The sequence below is a fragment of the Maniola jurtina genome, chromosome 14, assembly GCF_905333055.1.
Source record: "Maniola jurtina chromosome 14, ilManJurt1.1, whole genome shotgun sequence".
Classification (NCBI taxonomy): domain Eukaryota; kingdom Metazoa; phylum Arthropoda; class Insecta; order Lepidoptera; family Nymphalidae; genus Maniola; species Maniola jurtina.
In genome coordinates this window covers 7,865,033-7,885,384 of record NC_060042.1, presented here as the reverse complement: position 1 = coordinate 7,885,384, position 20,352 = coordinate 7,865,033, and the positions used below count along the sequence as shown (strand labels likewise).

The 20,352-nt window shown below is 35.8% G+C and overlaps 1 protein-coding gene and 1 long non-coding RNA gene across 2 annotated transcripts; one reads left to right on the top strand and one right to left on the bottom strand.

Annotated features, from left to right (window-relative positions):
* Positions 1-125: 125 nt before the first annotated feature.
* Positions 126-19,807, top strand: LOC123871529. Its single transcript, XM_045915379.1, has 5 exons — positions 126-454; positions 8,458-8,581; positions 10,359-10,676; positions 17,073-17,187; positions 18,347-19,807. Exons 1-5 carry the CDS (start codon positions 397-399, stop codon positions 18,482-18,484), a joined length of 753 nt encoding a protein of 250 aa, XP_045771335.1. The 5' UTR covers positions 126-396; the 3' UTR covers positions 18,485-19,807.
* LOC123871531 lies at positions 15,364-16,485 on the bottom strand. The gene is made up of 3 exons (XR_006797277.1): positions 16,344-16,485; positions 15,974-16,124; positions 15,364-15,873 (listed from the first exon to the last, which is right to left on the bottom strand). It is a non-coding gene; the product is annotated as an uncharacterized LOC123871531 (long non-coding RNA).
* Positions 19,808-20,352: the final 545 nt, after the last annotated feature.

The window sequence follows — 20,352 nt, the reverse complement described above, 5'->3', positions numbered from 1 at the left end:
TTAACATGTATTTAAATAATAATCAATATTCGTAAAGGGATTATTTTATAAACGTCATAAAAATATAGTGCTAAACTATTTTTTTCATTTAATCATTCATTATTGGAAAATCTTTCTTTGAATCGGAACGCATCCAACCTCTATTTTTCGCGGCATAATCAACCATTCATTCCTTTCCTTCGCATTTCGCAAGTAGCAAGTAGTTTAACTTTTACATTACGAGTGAGAGGTTGTCTTTGCGGTACACAAAGTTACGTATTTAAACACGTAAATAAGTGCTATTAGTTGTGAATTTTACTGTAACAAATATAAATAGTCATAAGTGGCTTAAGTGAACCATATAAATTAAGTGAATTCTAGAGTGGAGTGGATTTTTTTTAGTTTTAAATTTTGAAAATGCCTAAGGAAGTTATTGTTTTGTGTTTTACCGTCGTCTTGCTGTTCAACACAGTTGGTAAGTATTTTATCAACTTCGCATTGATTTTAATCCTTTTTTCGCTCATTATAAAAATAATTATTGTATTTAAATAGACATGATATCGCAAAAAACCTTTCAGTTACCTACCTTCTGCACCAGAATCCTCCTGAAGATGAAAAGTAACAATGAACAACTATTTTTTTGGGATCTCCAGTGGGACCTCGTTGGATAGGCAGATACATTTTAAAATCATTGAGGTTTCTTGAACAGTGTCCAAAAAACATAGCGTTTATATACGAGATAATGAGCCCAAAGTGGCAATTTTATGAGTTATATGTTCCAATTCCCACCCAGACCCTAACTTTATAGGCTTTATTAAAAAATCTGGAAACTAAGAGTACGAAAATATTAAGTAAATACCTTTTAGACAGATATCTCATGATTATTGTGAGTATAATAACTATAATTACTAGTTAACTAGATGACCAAGATAATATTGTGGCCGGTGCATAAAATACCGGTCAAGTGCGAGTCGGACTCGCACACAAAGGGTTCTGTGCCATCGTACAAGAAACAACACTTTTTTTTAACTTCATGGCGGTAAAACAGTTTTTATTAGCATGCCTACAGAACCCTATCTTATGGTTGTTTGATCAATTATTTACATATAATAATTTTGTGCTACGCCAAAAATCTTCGTTCGACCTGCTTCGTTGTCCTTGATCTATCTACTTATAACTTTCGTTTCGCTATCGATGTCGGTCGCTCATTTCGCTTGCCACCTCTAACTTCGCTCCACATCACAGCTCCACATCTACGGACATTCGCAGGACTTCTGGCTTCACGCTTTACAAAAACACTACTTAGTTAGGAGCACAGTTTTACGATCTGAGGGGTAGGACAGTCAGAGTTATCTGACTTCGTTCTAAGTCATATCATCACCACAATAAACATGCTATGATATATTTTGCAATGAGTAGGAAAACAAAAAAAAAATAGTTTTTTTCTGTCTCAAACTCTCAATGCTTAGATGAGAACATAATTCAGAATTGCCTAGTCCAAAGTCGAATTGATAAAACTGAGTTTAGGTTTTGGACGAAGAATTTAGGTAGGTACCTACTCCATAGATGGTCCGAAAACTCGCCAGGCAGAAGTTTTGGCTTAGAATTAAGTGCTCTTAGCATTCCTGAGGTCCAGGTCAATTGATGAGAGGTGCCGACATTTCATCTATGGACTATACCTTCTAAAAGGAAGGCAATAGTCGGTGTATGTCTGTAGGTGTGTGTGACAGGTGACGATAGGACTTAGACCGGACTTCGGAGATACACACAGAAATCCAAATAAATACATATCTATGGAGTTACAGGTTGGGTAAAAATATGAAGACGAACACAGCAATATAATTTGTAAACAACTTACGTCACAATATCACTACGTAGCTAGGTAGGTAGACTTTTTAAATCAGAGTTCCCTAAAATTTATCCAGTGCAGTTGCAGCGAGCGTTTTTAGTTGTTTGTAAAGACGTCATGTTTTTGGGCGCTTTTCCAAACGCCCACAATAGTTACGAGTATTTTGTTGTGCCCGCAGAACTTTGCGTATCACATGTAGTTTTTTTTTGTAATAGATCCAAATTTCATTCAAAGCGGCGTTAGTGTGATGAACTAATTGGTGAAAATGCGTAGATTCTCAAAAAGAAGTTCGATGACAATAGCTATACTTTGACTGCGGTTTCAGCTGGTAGTAAGTGAGGATGCGGTCTAATATGGAAGCGGGCTAACCGTAAAGGTTTTATGGCAATTATAAATCTTGAATACCTACCTACTCCTTATACTCCTAATCGATTTCTACAGTCTACACAGTATCGTACCGGAACGTTGATAAATAACTAGCCACGGCAGAAGCCTCCCCCAGACCAACAGCAATAAAGTCAAAGTCAAAGCCATTTATAGATAAAATAAAGACAAAATCAAAGCCAGTTATTCAAAATAGGTACCTACCATTGTTTACTTTCTGATTGCCAATTGTTGTAGGTACCTACGAGAGATAAAACTAAGAATTTAAATTACCTCTGCCGGGTCTAAAAACCAAGTTCTTCCATATATATTTAAATCCCACAGCGCTCATCGTTGCACCAGGTGACACTAGAGAGGTCGTCAAAATAGGTATCAGTCTACCCAATATATTCGTACCTACCTACTGCATACCCTACGTAAAAAATAGTTTACAGGAAATTCGTTCGTACGTTTTCAGTGTGGGACTTATATTACCAACAAAACCCATAAAATATTCACCAGCGATCTATTACCGTGAATATGATTCATTAAACCATACGTCGACCTAAAAACATTAATTTTGGAAATGGCTTAATTTATTGACCGCCAATAAATCGATGTTTAACAATGGGTCATCATTATGTATACGTTAACCATTGACTTATGTAATGAAGCACGTGTAATTTACAGAAGTATCATGATCATCATGATTAACTCGCTGGCTCACTACTGAGAACGGTTCTCCACTCAGAATGAGAAGAGTTTGGCCATTGTCCACCATTCTGGCTAAGTGCGGATTGGCAGACTTCACACACCTTTGAGAACAGTATGGAGAACTCTCAACGCATGCAGTATCCTCGTGATATTTTCTTTCGCCGTTAAAGAAAGTGATATTGAATTGCTTAAAACGCACATAACTTCGAAAAGTTAGGGGTGCGTGCCCGGGATAGAAACCCCCGACCTCGCGAATAGGAGGTGGACGTCTTAAACTCTTAATCACTAGGCCACCACAGCTATAAATAAGTATAGAACATTTTCTTTATTAGGAGATTGTTAATCCATACTACATACCTACCTACTCATTATTAAGTAAGAAATTAGTACATACGTGATATAGCATGAAATGATGTTATGAAAGTAATTTCGAAACTACTTAGGTACCTACTGAACCTCCAGGAACTATGTACCTACCTACTACCTAGGTATCCCACTTTTTGCATAATATTATATTATGTACTAGTACTGTGCTAGTACACCGTACCTACTTACTTACCTACTTAATATGAAACACCAGCCAAGTGAGAGTTCGACTCCGCACCGAGGGTTCCGTACTGCAGAAGTAAAACGGTGAGAAACACTTTTGTTTACGAACCGCAAAACTAACTTTGTTTGTAGCGGTTTATTGTTAATATCAAAAAAACTATGATAGTTAGTTAGAGTTTTATTTTTTATGTAGGTTTTATTATTGCAAACTCAAAACTAAAGCCTCAAATTGTCATCGCAGTAGATAGGTATTATTTTCACACCTGTAATAGCAGATACGTACCTTTTCTTTAATTCAGATAAGAGTTTGCCCTTGACTAAAATCTCACGTGGTTGTAAGTGACGATGTAGTCTAAGGTGGAAGCGGGCTAACCTGGAAGGGGTATGGCAATTATTAAGCCCATATATTTGGTTAATGATTTGGTTTCTACATGATATTGTACCGGAACGCTAAATCGCTTGGCGGCACGGTTTTGCCGGTAGGGTGGTAACTAGTTACGGCCGAAGCCTTCCACTCATCGATGTATACTTCCACCAGACAAAAGTACTATCCTACCTACGAGTACCTACATGACAGACGTAATAATGTTATCTTTCACGTTACGATAAGAATTAAAATAAGACTTATATTAGGAGACCTACCTAACTGAAAAAAAAAAAATACTGTAACGTCGCAGAATCTAAGTACCTAATACGATTACGCGACACAATAGCGCACACTACTTAAGTAGATATAATCCTACCTATCTATGTATACTTGATAATTAAAATATCTATGTTATTGATACCTAGGTTACTAATAATAACTTATTGTGCACAACGGCATGCTTGAAATAGGTAAGTCGCTAGGTACATAAGCTTAACTCACCTACATACTTAACTGAATACTGTATTTTTCCAAGTAGTTAACTAATGCCCAACATTTGCGTTGAAAATTGAAATTTTGCCACTTTTAATCCCCCTTTCAATTATTTGAACTAGCACGCTGTCGCCTGGCACTTGTACGTTGATGGTAGACACCTATTGGGCGTCCGCGTAACTAAAAAAAACAGGTAAGTATTATTGAAATATTTAAACGAATAATTGAAATGTTCTCCTAAAACATACGCGAGGAACACAGGCAGAGTGAACGAGAGTGAGTGAGCTCCGGCTTGTCCTTGAATTGACGTTCTGTCAATTCCCAGAGATTGCCAGAAACTCTCTCGGGCATCCTCAGATCACTCTACCAAACTTTCATGGTTTAGCAACGCATAGATTACAAACATACAAACATTGATTTATAATTAGATTTACAAAACTTTTTTCCCCACGCTCGTTGCCATGACAGCTTATGCCGCGTAGCCCTATAATTTTAGCCCACTGAAAGTTACCTTCCATTTGTCATAGACACTCATAAGTCATAGGTTTGTTCTGGTTCCAAGTTCCCTAACTGTCGTGAACTGTGATACAGGTCACAGCACAGCGAATAGAGGTTATTGAGAGATTTAGGTAGGTACTTAATGTAAGGAAACCAATAACAAGACAAATTATTTAGGTAATTCAAGCGCATCTAATAATGCAACATCTAATTATTCAGCTCAAGTTCTAAACACCGATGGTATGTATGTATTCGAATATGATCGTTCCGAGTCTCGAAGGGACACTGAAATAAAAAACGTCATTCTGAGACCGTTGTTTTTTGAAATGCGAAACTAGGTAGCTATTCATAGAGCTTTTTCGCCAATGCGACAAGTACCTAGGTACATAGGCAGGTATACATAATACATATACATATGCACCTGTATGTATAATTAATTACCATAGTTATTAAGGTACATATTATATTATAAATTACAATTTATTTAGGTAAGTAAGCAGGTACATGATAGTGAAAAATAATTTTCTATTTTACACCTAAAAATTAGAGCATAAAAAATTCGCTGCCAGAGAAAGTGCAACTGAATGTGCATCACAGCACACTAGATAAGGATCTCAATGGATATAATTATTATTTACGCTGATATTATAAGTTTGAAGTAGGCAGGTATAAATATCCGGGTAAGCAATTAAATGAATGGAAACTTAGCGCTGTGTCAAGGCAAGACTGTTTTTCTAAGGCATCTATGAGATCAATTCAATCATTTGAAATAACAGAACGAAGTCTAAATTAGTCTCCGATCCACGACATCAATATTCAACACTACTCGATGTTAACGTATAAACGACACGCACACATGCAAAAAGATCATACGATGCCAGCCAACCAATAGAAAGAGCTGACGCCGTGGGCTTGGCTCCCCACCACGCCGTTGGAATGTATGGCGATGTAAATGGCACTGATAATAATAAACTGGTTACGCTGGAGACTCATCGAACATCGTGGTTTTGAGGCCAATGCCATGATATAGTGAAAGGATACTCAATTGTATTTTTAGCACATGAAAAGAAGTCCTAGCGGAATTTCTCGGATCGAACGTTCAACACTTGTTTTTTTGTTACGAGAACGTCATGTTGTAACAATCACAATAATATCATGTAACAGTTATAGCTACAAGGTGGTTGGCATTAGCTAACTAGCTATCACTTGAGTGATCGCTTCTTTTAGCAGTCTGATTTGAGGAGCTTACGAGATGCTTTCTTCGGCACAGTTCGGGTATAGGTATGGCCTGGTGCACTTCGACTATCCGTTACGTGCCAGATCTCTTTAACAACGCACATGTAAACTGTGAATTAACTCCCTTCATCAGTGTTCCCACTAGATTTCAACATGGGATTATTCAAATTCAACAAATTCCTGAAAACATTTGACGGTTCCTCTGCTGGCGTTTGCTCACTATTTAAATAAGTAATATAAAGAAGCATTTGAGCTGCCTGCCGTAGAGAAGCTGGAACTGCTTATTTAGACCCTATAAAAAGGTTTGACGCTCAGACGGATAGCAGCTAATCTGAACCTTCCATGATAGTGCTAAAATTTTGCAATTTAAAAGATCTACATATTTAAATATGTTACCCTGCGTCATAATCAGGCAGAATAAAGTTTTAAAAATAAACTATGGTAAATCCAGGTAACAAAATAATAATTGTGTCTGATACCTATAAACACGAATGTAAAAACGACGCACGCGTCATTAAATTTTCCAATCATACTACAGACAAATATTTATCTGCGCATGCGAGCCTCGTGAAACTAGATATGAATGACGTGAGCCGTGAACGTGATAGCTCCTGTGTCTGGTCAGATAACGCTGAACAACTGTTCGATGCATTCATGTAAGACCACCAGCTGTGTAAATGTTGAAGGAAAATACTCTTTATTTCTGGTAACAATAGTAGTACTTACTTTTTCAAATTTATATCCCTGTTCAGCAGTTCTTGAGTTATTGACTTGTTCGTCTCAAATCTTACAATGTCTTTTACTTTTAAAATTTCTTAAAGGTACCACCTACTTAGTTATTATTATCATCAATGTCAGCTCAAGGCTTGATTGCGTGGATGCCATTGAAATGTGGTTGAATGTGGCTGAAATGAATAGATGAAACGTTAATGTTAAATTCCAATTTTCAACCAAATATGTACTTACTTAGGTTACTCTAAAAATTCAATAAATATATAAAAAAGTGTCTTGAGAAATTCAGGCTAAGTGCTTAATTAATCTCTATAAATACATAGTAGAAAGACTCAGGTCCAAATGGAAAGTAAAGATGTAAGCTTGCTGCGATAAAATGTAAAGGTCCAGGTATAGGTGCCAGATATTGATGTCACAGATACAGATATTGAAATATACCTATTGGAATATTGTAATGAATACAATAAATGTATATCTAGGTAGCGTATGCCGAAACATAAGTATTATTATGTTACGTTTTCAGATTGATTTTTGGCAGCTATTTATCTTACTACTTTACAATGAATGGAATTACTATGTCATAAAGTCTATTTTAATTTTCGAGGGCACTGCGAAGATAGAGTTCTGTGATTTAATAAATACAATAAAAGCGTTCGCTTACAACTCAAATGAGTTTAATGTAGACTAGGTATGTTTGCTTTATTGTAAACCACAAAAATATATACCTACCTACCTACCTAGGTATGTATCTCATTTCCTGAGATAATGCAAGCTGATATCGAATAATGTGGTCACTGACTGAATTGAATATTTTTTTCGCCCAGTATACCTAACTGCTTATTGTGTAAGACTTAAAGAGCTTTTTGGCATACTTATAGGTTCAGATAATATTTTAGTCCTCCTATACATACTTTCCTTCCTCTTTTAGCAATCTACACATGGTTAGCGTGGTAGACTATGGCCTAAGCCCTTATTCTGAGAGAAGATTCGTGCTCGGTATTGAGTCAGTGAAGCGTTGAGATGTTTATGATGATGACATGAGATGATGACGATGAGATGATGTCTGCAAACCCACTCGCGTGGATTTAGAGTTATGTATTCAAAAATCAATGAAAAAGATGACAGACACACAGACACCCTTTCTCAATTAAGTATAATAGTAGTATGGATTTTGTGGGCTTCCGTTTTTACAACACCTAAATCCTTTCATATTCCTGTAACCATGAAAAATAATCCTGCACTGTTCGACGCAGGGGGATCGTTACCGCTTTATATTATGTTGGATCATTATCGCTCGCTTTGTGGCAAAAACAGAATTCTCTATTTCCTTTTCACATCTTTTAGACAGCACAACACGTGTAGACTGTTAGGTAGTTCACAGGACGGTAGCTACTACAATTATTTTTAATCGACTTTAAAGAAGTAACATTTTTGAGGCCTAGCTTTTTCGGCGATAATAGTTTTGCATCTTCGTCGAATTTAAAAATGAGAAGCCTGTTGCCTTTTTTTAAAATTGTGGCACAAACGCATGATATCGATAATCTTGCCTAGATTAGTTTTACTGGTATACACTAAAATACTGGCTTGGCCTTTTTATTACGAGGCTCAGCGCTGAAGGCGAAAGTTTGGAGAATGAGTGAATACCACAATAGTAAGTTTTTCGTTTATTTGTCAACAGATGCCATTAAAGCCAACTGTAACAAGGAAGAGGGGCTGCAGCGGTGCTCAATGGCATTACCAGTTCTTAGTTCACCAGAAATATCGTTTGCACTAACGAGAGAAGAATTGGACAAAACTTGTGTGTAAGTATTACACTTATTTTAATACTTTGATCACAAAATCACATCACATAAACCAGGCAATTTTTGTCAACGTTGTGAATCTGTGTATTGATATGCCCATTTCTCAACTGAAGTGGACATCCAGTCTCGGTATAACCTTCCAGCAGTTAAACAAACATACGTATTACATAAATTATTTTTTTGCGTACTATGGCTAATGGCACCCCTGGTAGCCTAAAACAGTAGGTATGTAATAAAACGCTCTGAGACGACATTTATGATCTAGCAAAAAAATCAGATCAAAAATTAGTCTAGTACGCACACAAACATGAAATCTTATTTTTACCCTAAATGTAAGGTATTGGTATATGGTATGGCTTCACTAGTACTGGTCCATGGTCTATAATGGTCACTAAATATACCGTCTTGTCTATATTATGTTCCAACTTTAGTTTTCCGCAATAAGGCGAGGTATTTTATTTTTCTGGTCCGGCATTTTTGGACTCTGTTTTGCAATATTCGTTTTTTTCTTTCTTTTCTTGAACTTGTTTTCTTACCTGATTTTAATGATTAATTCTATGTAAATAAGCACGTTGCCACGTCACACCACACATGATATTAATGAGAAAGAGTCTGCGTCACGTCTCCAACGAGTAGTACACGTCTTGCTCCTTGCCACTTCGAGTTTTGCGCCTTTTCGTTAAAATGACGTTAGCACACAAGAAAGTTCTAATTGAAACGAGGTGGCACGTGGTATCTCGTTAGTCAGAAGTGTTAGAGCATCTGTGAGTTCATCTTAATTTAGTGTTCATGTTGCGGTAAATACCAATTTGGAACTAGTTGTTCGTCTCGCTAACTTCGTTCACCGCTTGATTGGACCTTTGAATAGCCAATGAGGCACTTAGTTGGGAATTGGAATAGTTAGGTCAATAGAGTTATTGTTTCAGACATTGATGGACGTAATAATATTTCGATGCTCTAATTTTATTAGTATTATATTAGATGTTATTAAGTAGGTAGTTCTCGTAAAATGTACCGATCACGTATAGGTACGTATTTTCCTGCTTGATAAATTACAAGTACTATTATTATAAAAAGGTTTTATTAGTTTGTAGGTAGGGGTAATCTCCTGAACTAATCATCCGATTCTAAAATTTCTTTCACTAATAGATAAGGAGCTATAGTATCCTCGAGTGTTATATGTAGATTATAATTTATATCACGCAGACGAAGTTGCGGGCAAAATCTAGTAAAGGTATAAAGTGAACTTAAACGGCGGCCTTTAAATGTCAGCCTACTTGATATGGCGGGTTACATTTATTCTAGAATTTCCCTCGAGATATGTAGGTTTCGAAGAGCGTTTGATCAATTGTAGATATCATAGGGAGTGGGTATCTACCTGGCTCAGTTTTATACAAACTCAAAAAGGATCCGAAAATTTTTGGCAGTGTCATACAGTACTAGCTGATGCCCGCGACTTCGTTCCCGCGGATATAGGTTTTTAAAAATCCCGTGGGAACCTATTGATTTTCCGGGATAAAAAATACCTAACCTATGTATTAATCCAGGGTATAATCTACATATGTCCATTCCAAAGTTCAGCCAAATCTGTGCAGTACCTACTTTAGCTAACATAAAATCTACTTACTAAAACTTACCTGTATTACTTATGAAAATTACTAACGTGTAACTGAAGTCGGGATTCATTAGCATTTTCCCACGCAAGAAGTTTCTAAACAACAAAGCATCAACAGCAAAGTGCAACGTAAGATGTTATAATTAATTAATTTTGTTCCAGCGAGCTGCGAGTTGGTATAAAGTGTATCGACAACTACACCGAAGTTTGTATGGAGAAGAGCGAACAGGTGATGTTTAGGCGTATATACGCAGGTATAACTGATGTTGTACAAGAACTGTGTACTAGAGGGAAATATCAAGACGAATACTTGAAGCATGCGACTTGCGTGAAGAAAGTGAGACCTGAGTATGAAGTGTGCAGCAAGAACTACGAAGGAACGTTGTCAAAAATCAGCAGTCATGAGAAGAAAGAACAGTACCATACAGACAACACGAATGTTGCAGCCAATCAAGAAGATTATTTGAGGACAGTCTGTTGGTGAGTATATAATATAATAGGTATTGTAGAGCTTATAAACTCAATGCTTTTGTAGTTGATAGCTTATGCATACTAAATAGACGAAGCTGCTTTGAATGGATAGAAATTAGATGGACAGAAATTAGATCTGACTATCACAGGATCTATAATTCTGTGCTTACGATGGGTCTACTTAAGTATGTTTAAAAAGTGTTTAACTATATTTTTTACCATTTCTATTTAAGTATAGTAGATAAGTATTTATCAAGATACAGTACAATTGAAATCTATTCTTAGTAGCGTCTATTAAAGCGTGTCACTCAATTAATTAATTATTCTTGACTGTACAATACAATACAGTGTTATTAATAACTTGGTGGTAGATTAGGTACAGGTAGGTTACAATGCACAATTGTTGCAAAGTGACGACCGTGACAAATGCACCGTCTTAAATAGTCGTTGTTAGTCTGTAATTTTAAAGGCTATATCTCCTGAGGATGCTCCGGTGTCGGGACGAAACGTGCGTCGAGTGGTTTTTGGATTTGTGTGGAGCGTGGTTGTGGTGCGTAATGCGTATTGCTTGTTTGGTGGCTGGCTCTTTCTGCATGTTTAGCAGTGGGAAGGCGCGCGGTGCATATCACACGCTGCATATTGCACCATACAGATTTGTCTGGTTTAGCGGATTACAGCAAATTAAGCTTTTGGTTCTTTGTATATCATGGACTTCCGCAAAGTAACGATTGCTTCTATACAACATTTAATTGGTCATCATTAATCTCCCATAAATGGGCCTCGCAAAAGTAAATTATTTATTAATAAGCAGCCCACGAAATATTCGCCTACAATCTTACAAAACACACACGATACATAAGTAATAAAACTTGTTCAACAGGTGCAACTACACCACATTAATGTTTGCTAACTAAAACCGTAGGCACATACCTACGTCTTGTTTGTTCTAAAATATGTGAAGTCGACCGTCTATTTTATAGTCGTTAATAATCGTTAGTTAATTTTTTTTTATTAGATTGAGGACTGAGGTGTATTTGTTCGTATGTTCGGCTACTTTCAATTCTCCGATTGACTTGATATTTTACAAATGTGTGGTTTGGAATTTGGATGACTGTAGACGATTGTATGTACCGTTGGGTGTTTCTTATGATGGAAATATGAGGTGGGCATTGCTCTGATATGCTATATGTAATGATTAGTCGATTTTGGGATTTGTAAGTGGTAGATATATGTTTTCACTTAATGAGTAAACAATATACTTCTTTTGATACTTAGAGTTTATTAATTAGCGAATGATTTAGAATTAGGTAGTTCGATTTTTTTATGGGAAAAATTCCTGTCCTGGGGCTGTTTTATTTTTTGATTACAACCTTGATGATCTCCTTATATTCGAAGATTAAAGAGATTTATTTTGATGGCACATAACTACAGAAGTTTACTTCGGCTTACCTCGGAATATCTTTTTCTCTATGAAAATCATTAGTTAATGGACGGAAAATTAGGTCAATTCATCCATCAACGATTGCAAAGGTCAAGTGAAGGCAATCATGTATAAGATCGCTAGATCGAAGATGAACCCATTGATCTTTGAAAACAACATAATATCAAACTTGGCACAATGTATTACATAAACATTAATAAAATCGAAGTATAGTATACCAGTTCAAAGGTTTTCATTCCATAATAAAAATATGTACAAATTCTATAATTTGGGTTGTAAAGGACACTTTGCTAGATACAATTAGGTTCGCGGGCATCAGCCCGCGAATTCGTCCGCGTGAATATAGGTTTTTTAAAAATCATGTAGGAACTCTTTGGCTTTTCGGGATAAATAGTCGCCTATGTCGTTTTCCAGGTCTTTAACTATATGTAGATTCCCATGCAAAAAATAATGTCGTTCCGTTGCCCCGCTGCAATGTGGTTGACGTACAAATTAAACAACGAACCAATAAACCAACTAACAAGATACTTTCCCATTTATAATAATATGGGTATGTAATATTATGTATGTATGCATATACCTAATTTATTGCACCACAAAGCACAAATGACCGGTTACAAAAAAAAAATGTAGGCACAAATGGGAAGTGATTTCAATTCAAAAAAACTTCCGTTAAATGATTTTATTTGATCAATATAGAACCACTTATATCTAAAGTTGACGTAGTTACGAGTAGGTACCTACTTGGGACAAATTAATTAACTGAGAAGCCGCTTCGATTTACAGAACATTTTGTTCAAGTAGGCTACCCAATTTATGATTCCTGATCTTTCGAGGGCTTCACTGAAATCTCCTTTGCAAAAGTTCCTTTTCATGACAGAATATTAATTTTCTGGATTTCAATTGAATTGAATAGTTATTCGTGATCTATCAGGCATCATATTAATAAATATTTGAATATAATGTTTATTCCCTAACTACGTTTTTCCAAACTTTTCTAGGGTTCCGTACCTCGAAAGGAACCTATTAGGATCACATCGTTGCCTGTCTGTCGTACTGTCAAGGGAATCAACTTTGTGAACTTTTTAGGTACTTCTTGTTGACCTAGAATTATTATGAATTTGGCAGCTAGTAAAACTTACAGCACAAGTAAAAGGAAAAATCCGAAAACCGTGAATTTGTGCACAAAAATAAATTAAAAAGTGTTATTTTTCGTATGATGGTACAGAACCCTTTTTATGCGAGTTCGACTCGCACTTGATCGGGTTTTTTTTTTCAAAAATTCAATTGACCAACTCCTCTAGAATAGCCGGAAATCTAGCAAGCGAGGCAGGTAAAACGAGACTGTCGTACGAATTGGTAGGTATACCTACACCACGTCCGAGGCAAGCGTGTGTACCGCATCGCTCAAATCGATGGATTGGTTTTGACGGCCTCCCAGGCACTGGTGACAGCTGTGGTCTTATAATGGGAGTACCCAGATTTTATTTCCGGCAGGGACAGTTTGGGAGTTTATAATTACTAAATTGTCTCTGGTCCAGTCTGGTGGGTGGCTACGACCGTGGCTAGTTACCATCCTACCGGCAAAGCCGTGTGCCGCCAAGCGAATTAGCGTACCGTTACAATGCCACGTAGAAACGGTTAAGGAGTATGCTGTATGGATTTAATAAAACTACCATACCCCTTCCAAGTTAGCCCGCTTTCATCTTAGATTGCATCATCACTTACTAATAGGTGAAATTGCAGTCAATGGCTGTAATGAAATTATTAAAAAAAAATAGAGTATTTTTTTATTGCGAGATAGACTTGAGCTTGACGAAAATCATGCCTGAGAAACAGAGAATGATGAGTTCTAAGTTTGCCTAGAAGATGCCTATTCAATCTTGCCTTGAAGGTTCAAGTTATACTTGGCAGGAAACAATTCCACACTAGCGGTTCATATAGCTAGGTCGTCGTAGGCTAGTAGCCGCGGGCAAAAAGAAAGTTTTATAATATAATACCCATTCAAATTCATTTTATCGAGTTAGCATAGCAATAAGTAAATAAACTACTGTACCTACCTACCTACTACCGCTTGACATTTCCATGGACGAGAAACACACGCTGGCCTTGCTTTTATTTTACTATGTTAATCAAAGCCATTTTCAATTATCCATGGAGGCTTTCACGTATTTTTTTATTAAAATTTTATTATTTTGTTTCCATGCACGATCCAATATTATATTTTATTGAAATCTAAGATAAACATGTTGTCTATGTGTGAGATAATTGATTCGATGAATGAATAAAACATTATTTCGGAAAAATGATTTTTCTGAACAGAAACAGCTAAAAAGTGATTTTTAGTCACTATAGGTACCTAAGTGGGTAAGCCCGCACTGCAAAATAAATCTGCATACTGAATCTTGTCTACACGTACGGCGAATTTAACTCACGAATTCCTTCACTTTCAAGAAGGTGTGTCAAAAGGTGTAACCATCACTGGATTTACTTATTTTTTAATGCCTCATGGATTTTTATATATATGAAATACTAAGACTTGCGAGGATAGATAAAAGTTTTTCAAGTGTTTTACTTAAAATTCAAAACATTCAATGAATTTAGGTAATTACTACTACTAAGAAATAAAAACGTTCCATAATTTACGACAGCTAGTTGGTCCAGTTACATACTATTATTATTTAAGATACATTGTGGAAAAAAGCAGAGTGAAAACGGCATCAAAATTCATCCAACAGAAAGTTGGATACAGTAGAATACGAGTAGAACCTAAACGCACATGCCGCGCCGGGCCGCACAGCGTAGTTCCGTCGTGGGTCAAAAGTAAAACCTTGTATCAAAATTATTATTTTCGAAGCTTTGGAGAAGTCACAGTTGCGGCCACTAGTAGGCGCAAAACTGTTTTATATTCAGCGTGAATATCGTCGGATTAAGAGGCGCACTTAAGATTTTTTCCTCGACGTGTTAATGACTTCGTTATCCGCACCATTTACTGGGCCGCAATTAAATCTGGTAAAAATACTCGTTCATTTTTGTTTTAGTTATTTCATCATGTTATTTATGAAACTGTATGTATAATGTTCTTGGTCATTGAAAATATTTAAATTTGTTTTTTAAATAACTAACCTGTGTGTGTTATACAAATATCTCAAGGAGATTTTCCTCTCTTAGCAATAAAATGAAGAGAGTTTCATTACTACGTTCTCAAGGCTTCTTTTAGGTGAACGCGTTCCAACCTGAATCTCGTCATAGCTTTCCACCAGGCATAATTTTCGTCAAGCGCAAGAATATCTTGCATTAAAAAAAAAACAGATATCGACTTAAACAGGGTTAAATGTGATATATTAAAAAAGTCGTTCATTTGCTCTGTTTGTCTGCTTAAGCTTGAAATAAAATGTAGTCCCACAAACTCAGTGAGTAAAAGCACAAAGTATGGCATGTCGTATATTTTAAATGCATTTAACCAGTATCACAGGAATTATACATCGCCGGCCATGCAGTTGCTCTATGAAAAGATAAACAAAAACAATACTATTTCCTGTGCAAAAAAAAAGCCCGAGCGAAATGCTGTGAAACGTGTGAACGGCGAAATAAAAGAATCTGAAATCATTTGCACCGGAATAACGTAGAATACTAATTTCAGTTTTGCGCTAGGTATGCAAGATTCCACAAATTTTTTGGACCGTAGCGTAGTTGAGAATCGAACGAAATTGGAACTGTGTAATTGGATGACATCCTTGCGAATTTGATCATGTCCGTAATTAACTGAAAGTTGAGAAGATTGTACCTTAAGAAAATTAAACTTTTTTTGAATCCTCTATTTAGTTAAATATGTACGTAGTTACTTACTTGTAAATATACTTACTTTATGTAATATTATTAATATTATTCATTTTGTTCCTTTCTTCTTAGACGCTAATTAGATTTATCTACGTTATGTCACGCCAACCGCGGAAGTAAAAAATTTAATACTTCATGTTACGAGTGCTCACTTCCAATCACATACCGTCACGTATCTAAATCAAAACATATGACTTTTACAAAGATCGTTTCACCAAGAAAAGAAAACATATTTTAGCCTCGTTCTACGTCATAGTTCTCGTATTAAATGTGCAGTTAGCAACAAAACTAGTAAGTAGTTTTGCTTTTTAGCGTCAAGGACTGCTAGAAAGAGGCGACTATAAATTGTAATATATTCAATTAATTTTACACTATATAAGCGTTGGCAATATTACAATAATATGAACGTTAGCAATTTGATTATTATCTACTACTTCTTCTATGATGTGGAAGTTTTTGGTCGTGCTTGGATATTTCTCCCGACATTTTGCACGATAAATCAATAACTATTATGCATAAAAATAAATAAAAATCTGTTTTCGAATATACAGGTCTAATATGATACCCCACTTTATATAGTTATCTTATTTTGAAAATGGAAAATACAAATTACTAGCCGATGCCCGCGACTTCGCCCGCGTGGATTTAGGTTTTTTGAAATCCCGTGGGAACTCTTCGATTTTCCTGGATAAAAAGTAGCCTATGTGCTAATCCAGGATATTATCTATCTCCATTCCAAATTTCAGCCAAATCCGTCCAGTAGTTTTTGCGTGAAGGAGTAACAAACATACACACACACACACACACACACACACACACACATACAAACTTTCGCCTTTATAATATTAGTGTGATTTTTCAGGAACGCATTTAAATTTTTTTTGTGTGACGTAACCACAAATTCATGGTTTTCTGATTTATTTCTTTACTTGTGTTTTTTACCTTACCTATTACCTTTCATGATTCTAGGTTCACGGGAAGAACCCCTATAAGTTTTCTTGACAGACACGACAGATGGACAGACAGACAGACTCATAGAAAGACAACAAAGTGATCCTATAAGGGTCCCGTTTTTCCACTTTTAATTTATAGAATGTTCGTTTAAACAACCATTTCGTTTACAGTTCATTTCAAGATTACTTGGTGTGTTCGGAGCAGACGGTGCTGAGATCGTGCGGAGATGAAGCCGCTTTGTTCACCAGCGCATTCCTCAAACGGATGGCCTCCAATATCATTAAGGTATGAGTATTGATTTGAAATATGTTCCACTTTGTTACTGTTCCTATTGGTTGAAGAATTCAGTAGTATGGCGATATATTGAGGTAATTTGTATTATTGGGGCTAATGTTATTGAGTTATTTCATAATATTGTATGTCTGTAGTTTATTATATTGAAGTCTCTGTACAGCTCGCGACTTCTTCCGTGTGGATTTAGGTTTTTTACAAATCCCGTGAGTACAAAGTATTCTATGTCCGTCTCCAGAATGCAAGTTTTGATTTATTTTCGAAATGTCAAAATATGCGGCATAAACGGCCGTATTTTTTGATTACTTTCACTAAGAAGCATAGAAGTTTCATTTTTTTACAACTCTATGTAACCGCAGACCTAATTATTGTTATTAATTTCAATTTGATATCTTTACGCTTTCCTGAGGAAAATAATCTTGACAAACAGATAGACAGACGGCGGAATGAATAATAACTGACCGTATGAGGTTCCTTTTTTCCTTTTGAAGTCGGTAGGTACCCACGGAATCCTAAAAGATAATAAAAACCAGACAAAGTCGCGTTCATAGTCAGAGCTATTACTAAATTACCTTAGGAACTTAGAATGTAGCTAGTTTGATTAGTTTGATAATTAATGTATGGGATTTGGAGTAAGTAGAATGGATATTGCTGCAAAGACATGACAGCACAATAACTAATGTTTCCGTTGATGTATAGCGTTGGTTGAGCAACGTTGATCTACGTTAGTAAACGGATGGGTGAAAAAACTTTGTTTTGGCAATTTGCTTTATAGGCCTAGGTAGGATAAAATTATGGTAAACTAGATGATGCCCGCGACTTCGTCCACGCTGATTTTGGTTTTAGAAAATCCCGTGGGAAATCTTAGTAAAATAAATAAAAGTAGTATGTCCTCCGCCTCCAGAGTGAAATCTACCTGAGAGTGAAGTTATTAAAGAAACTAGTTGTATGTTTAATAACTGGTAAAAATATAATATTTTTGCTCTTAAAAATTTCGACACACTGAAATCAAACTTGCGAATCCTTCGCATAGCAGCATTCCCGCGCCAGATTGCCGTCAAGTACCTACAACTCGGCTCGGACGGACGGACGGACTAAACGCGTTTTGACGGACATTATTTTTTACGTTAATCGTTTCTTTTTAATTTTGCAGAACTTTTGCTTCGAATACCGAGGTAAGGAATGCAGTTTGGCTGGCAAAGCAGCGACGTCGGGCCACAGTTTATTATTAATACCTACCATTATAGCAACGTTGTATTCTTATTTATATGGCAACTTTATTCCGACGTAAAAACCAATTAGAGAAAATAATTTCAAAATTAGATCGTGGCTGAAAGCGTGGGTTGCCAGTAATTACTAGACGGAATTTGTAGCTAGTTGCCGTTGGTGCAACGTTTCAGCTGTAAATAATAATTAATTAATTAATGTAAGTATTGTATCAGTTCCTTGGTTAAAGGTGAAACTGAAGTTTGTATTCAACTCTAGAATGAAGAACCCAACTGGCTAAGCCAAGGTTGTGTATATAGGTAGGTGTGAAATAATTTCAAATTAACTATCACCAAAAATGCTATTATTTCATAAAATATCGTCTTTCAATGATACTTATGCCTAAGCGTACTATTTGCGTGCTAAGTTTGCATGACATGCCTCAAACAGAATTTGACATTCGATATTTTAAAAATATCTCTATAGGGAGAAGTAAGACTAGCGCGCTCTCCAACGCTTACCATTCAAACGTACTTAGTTTGGTTCTCATTTGAATATTAACCAATCAATCAAGTTCTAGAAAGAAAACGTCGAAGTTCTAGTCTCTGGTTTTCCAGATTTCTCTAAAAATTTGTAATTTTCAAGTAATGCGGGCTTAAATATTTACGTAAACAAATCTTTGAGCTAGTGTAACTTTGAAACTCGAAATTTTGCTGATTATAGCAAATTGAGCTTTTGGTTCCTAGATCATAGATTTCGCAAAGTAACGTCTGCTTCTATACAACACTACACATTTTCACGGAGATCTAACAGCACACAGATATACCTACTGCTATTTTTTTCTAGAATGTGTCTACAAAATTTCATTTTTGATTGGTTAATAATATTGAAATGACAACTAAACTTCGTTTGTATGGAAAGTGTTGGGCAGCGCGCTAGTGTTACTTCTCTTGAAAACATTTCTATCTATGTATTTGTTATGCAAATCTTCATGCTTGGAAATTAAACCAAAAGTTCTTTGTACTATGAATGAATGAAAAAGATCCTTTATTATATTTGTTTAGTCTACGCATTTAGTGGTAAATAGTTTATGAAATAGGTGCCTACATTTTAAGTTTTTATGTATGAGCCATAATCTAAAAAAGAATGCATGCATCATAATTTTTAAAAAGTTTCATTCACATATTGTCGATCCATGTTATCGATACATTTTATTGTCATTTAAAAAAAAATGTGGGCCATACGTACAAAATAGGTGGAACTGAATATTATTGCCCGTTTTCAACGCTGACGCAGCGATGAAATGAGGCGTAGGTATTATTAGATATTTGATAGGTAGATCCTGTTCGACAACGAAATCGTCGACGAATACACTCCCGATCATCATCACTAATGAGGTCTAATAAAAGGTCGCGACACAAAATAACTCTGTCCTAAAATCGGAGCTGACCCAATCGGTCCAATCATGTTAGACCTTGAAAATTATATTTTATCAGAAGGAGAATACCTATACTTATTTTTATTATATTTTTAGGGAGCCGTATAATGTTATTATGATTCAACGTTACTGTTGTTGTAAGGGCGGCCGCACACGAGCAGCGTGACTGCTTCAAGTTGCAAGTGCACAGCGAACTATATTTTTTCTTTCGTTGTCAAGCATATAATATGAGATCGCTGTGACAGTTGCGATCGCTTCGAACAGTCAGCATATTTTTTAGTGAATATTAAATAGAGGGTTTTCAAAACTATGTAAAATTTACGCCCTCTGTTAGATTTAAATAATAAATAAATAATAATAAATTTTATTGAGCAAAACATAAACACATAAACACACAAATTTAAACACTGTTGAACAATGTACTAAGACTAGATTATTATACAATTTAATTAATTTAAGTTTAATACTTGACCATTTTAATTTATCAATAAGACGAAAAAGTACATCAAATGTTT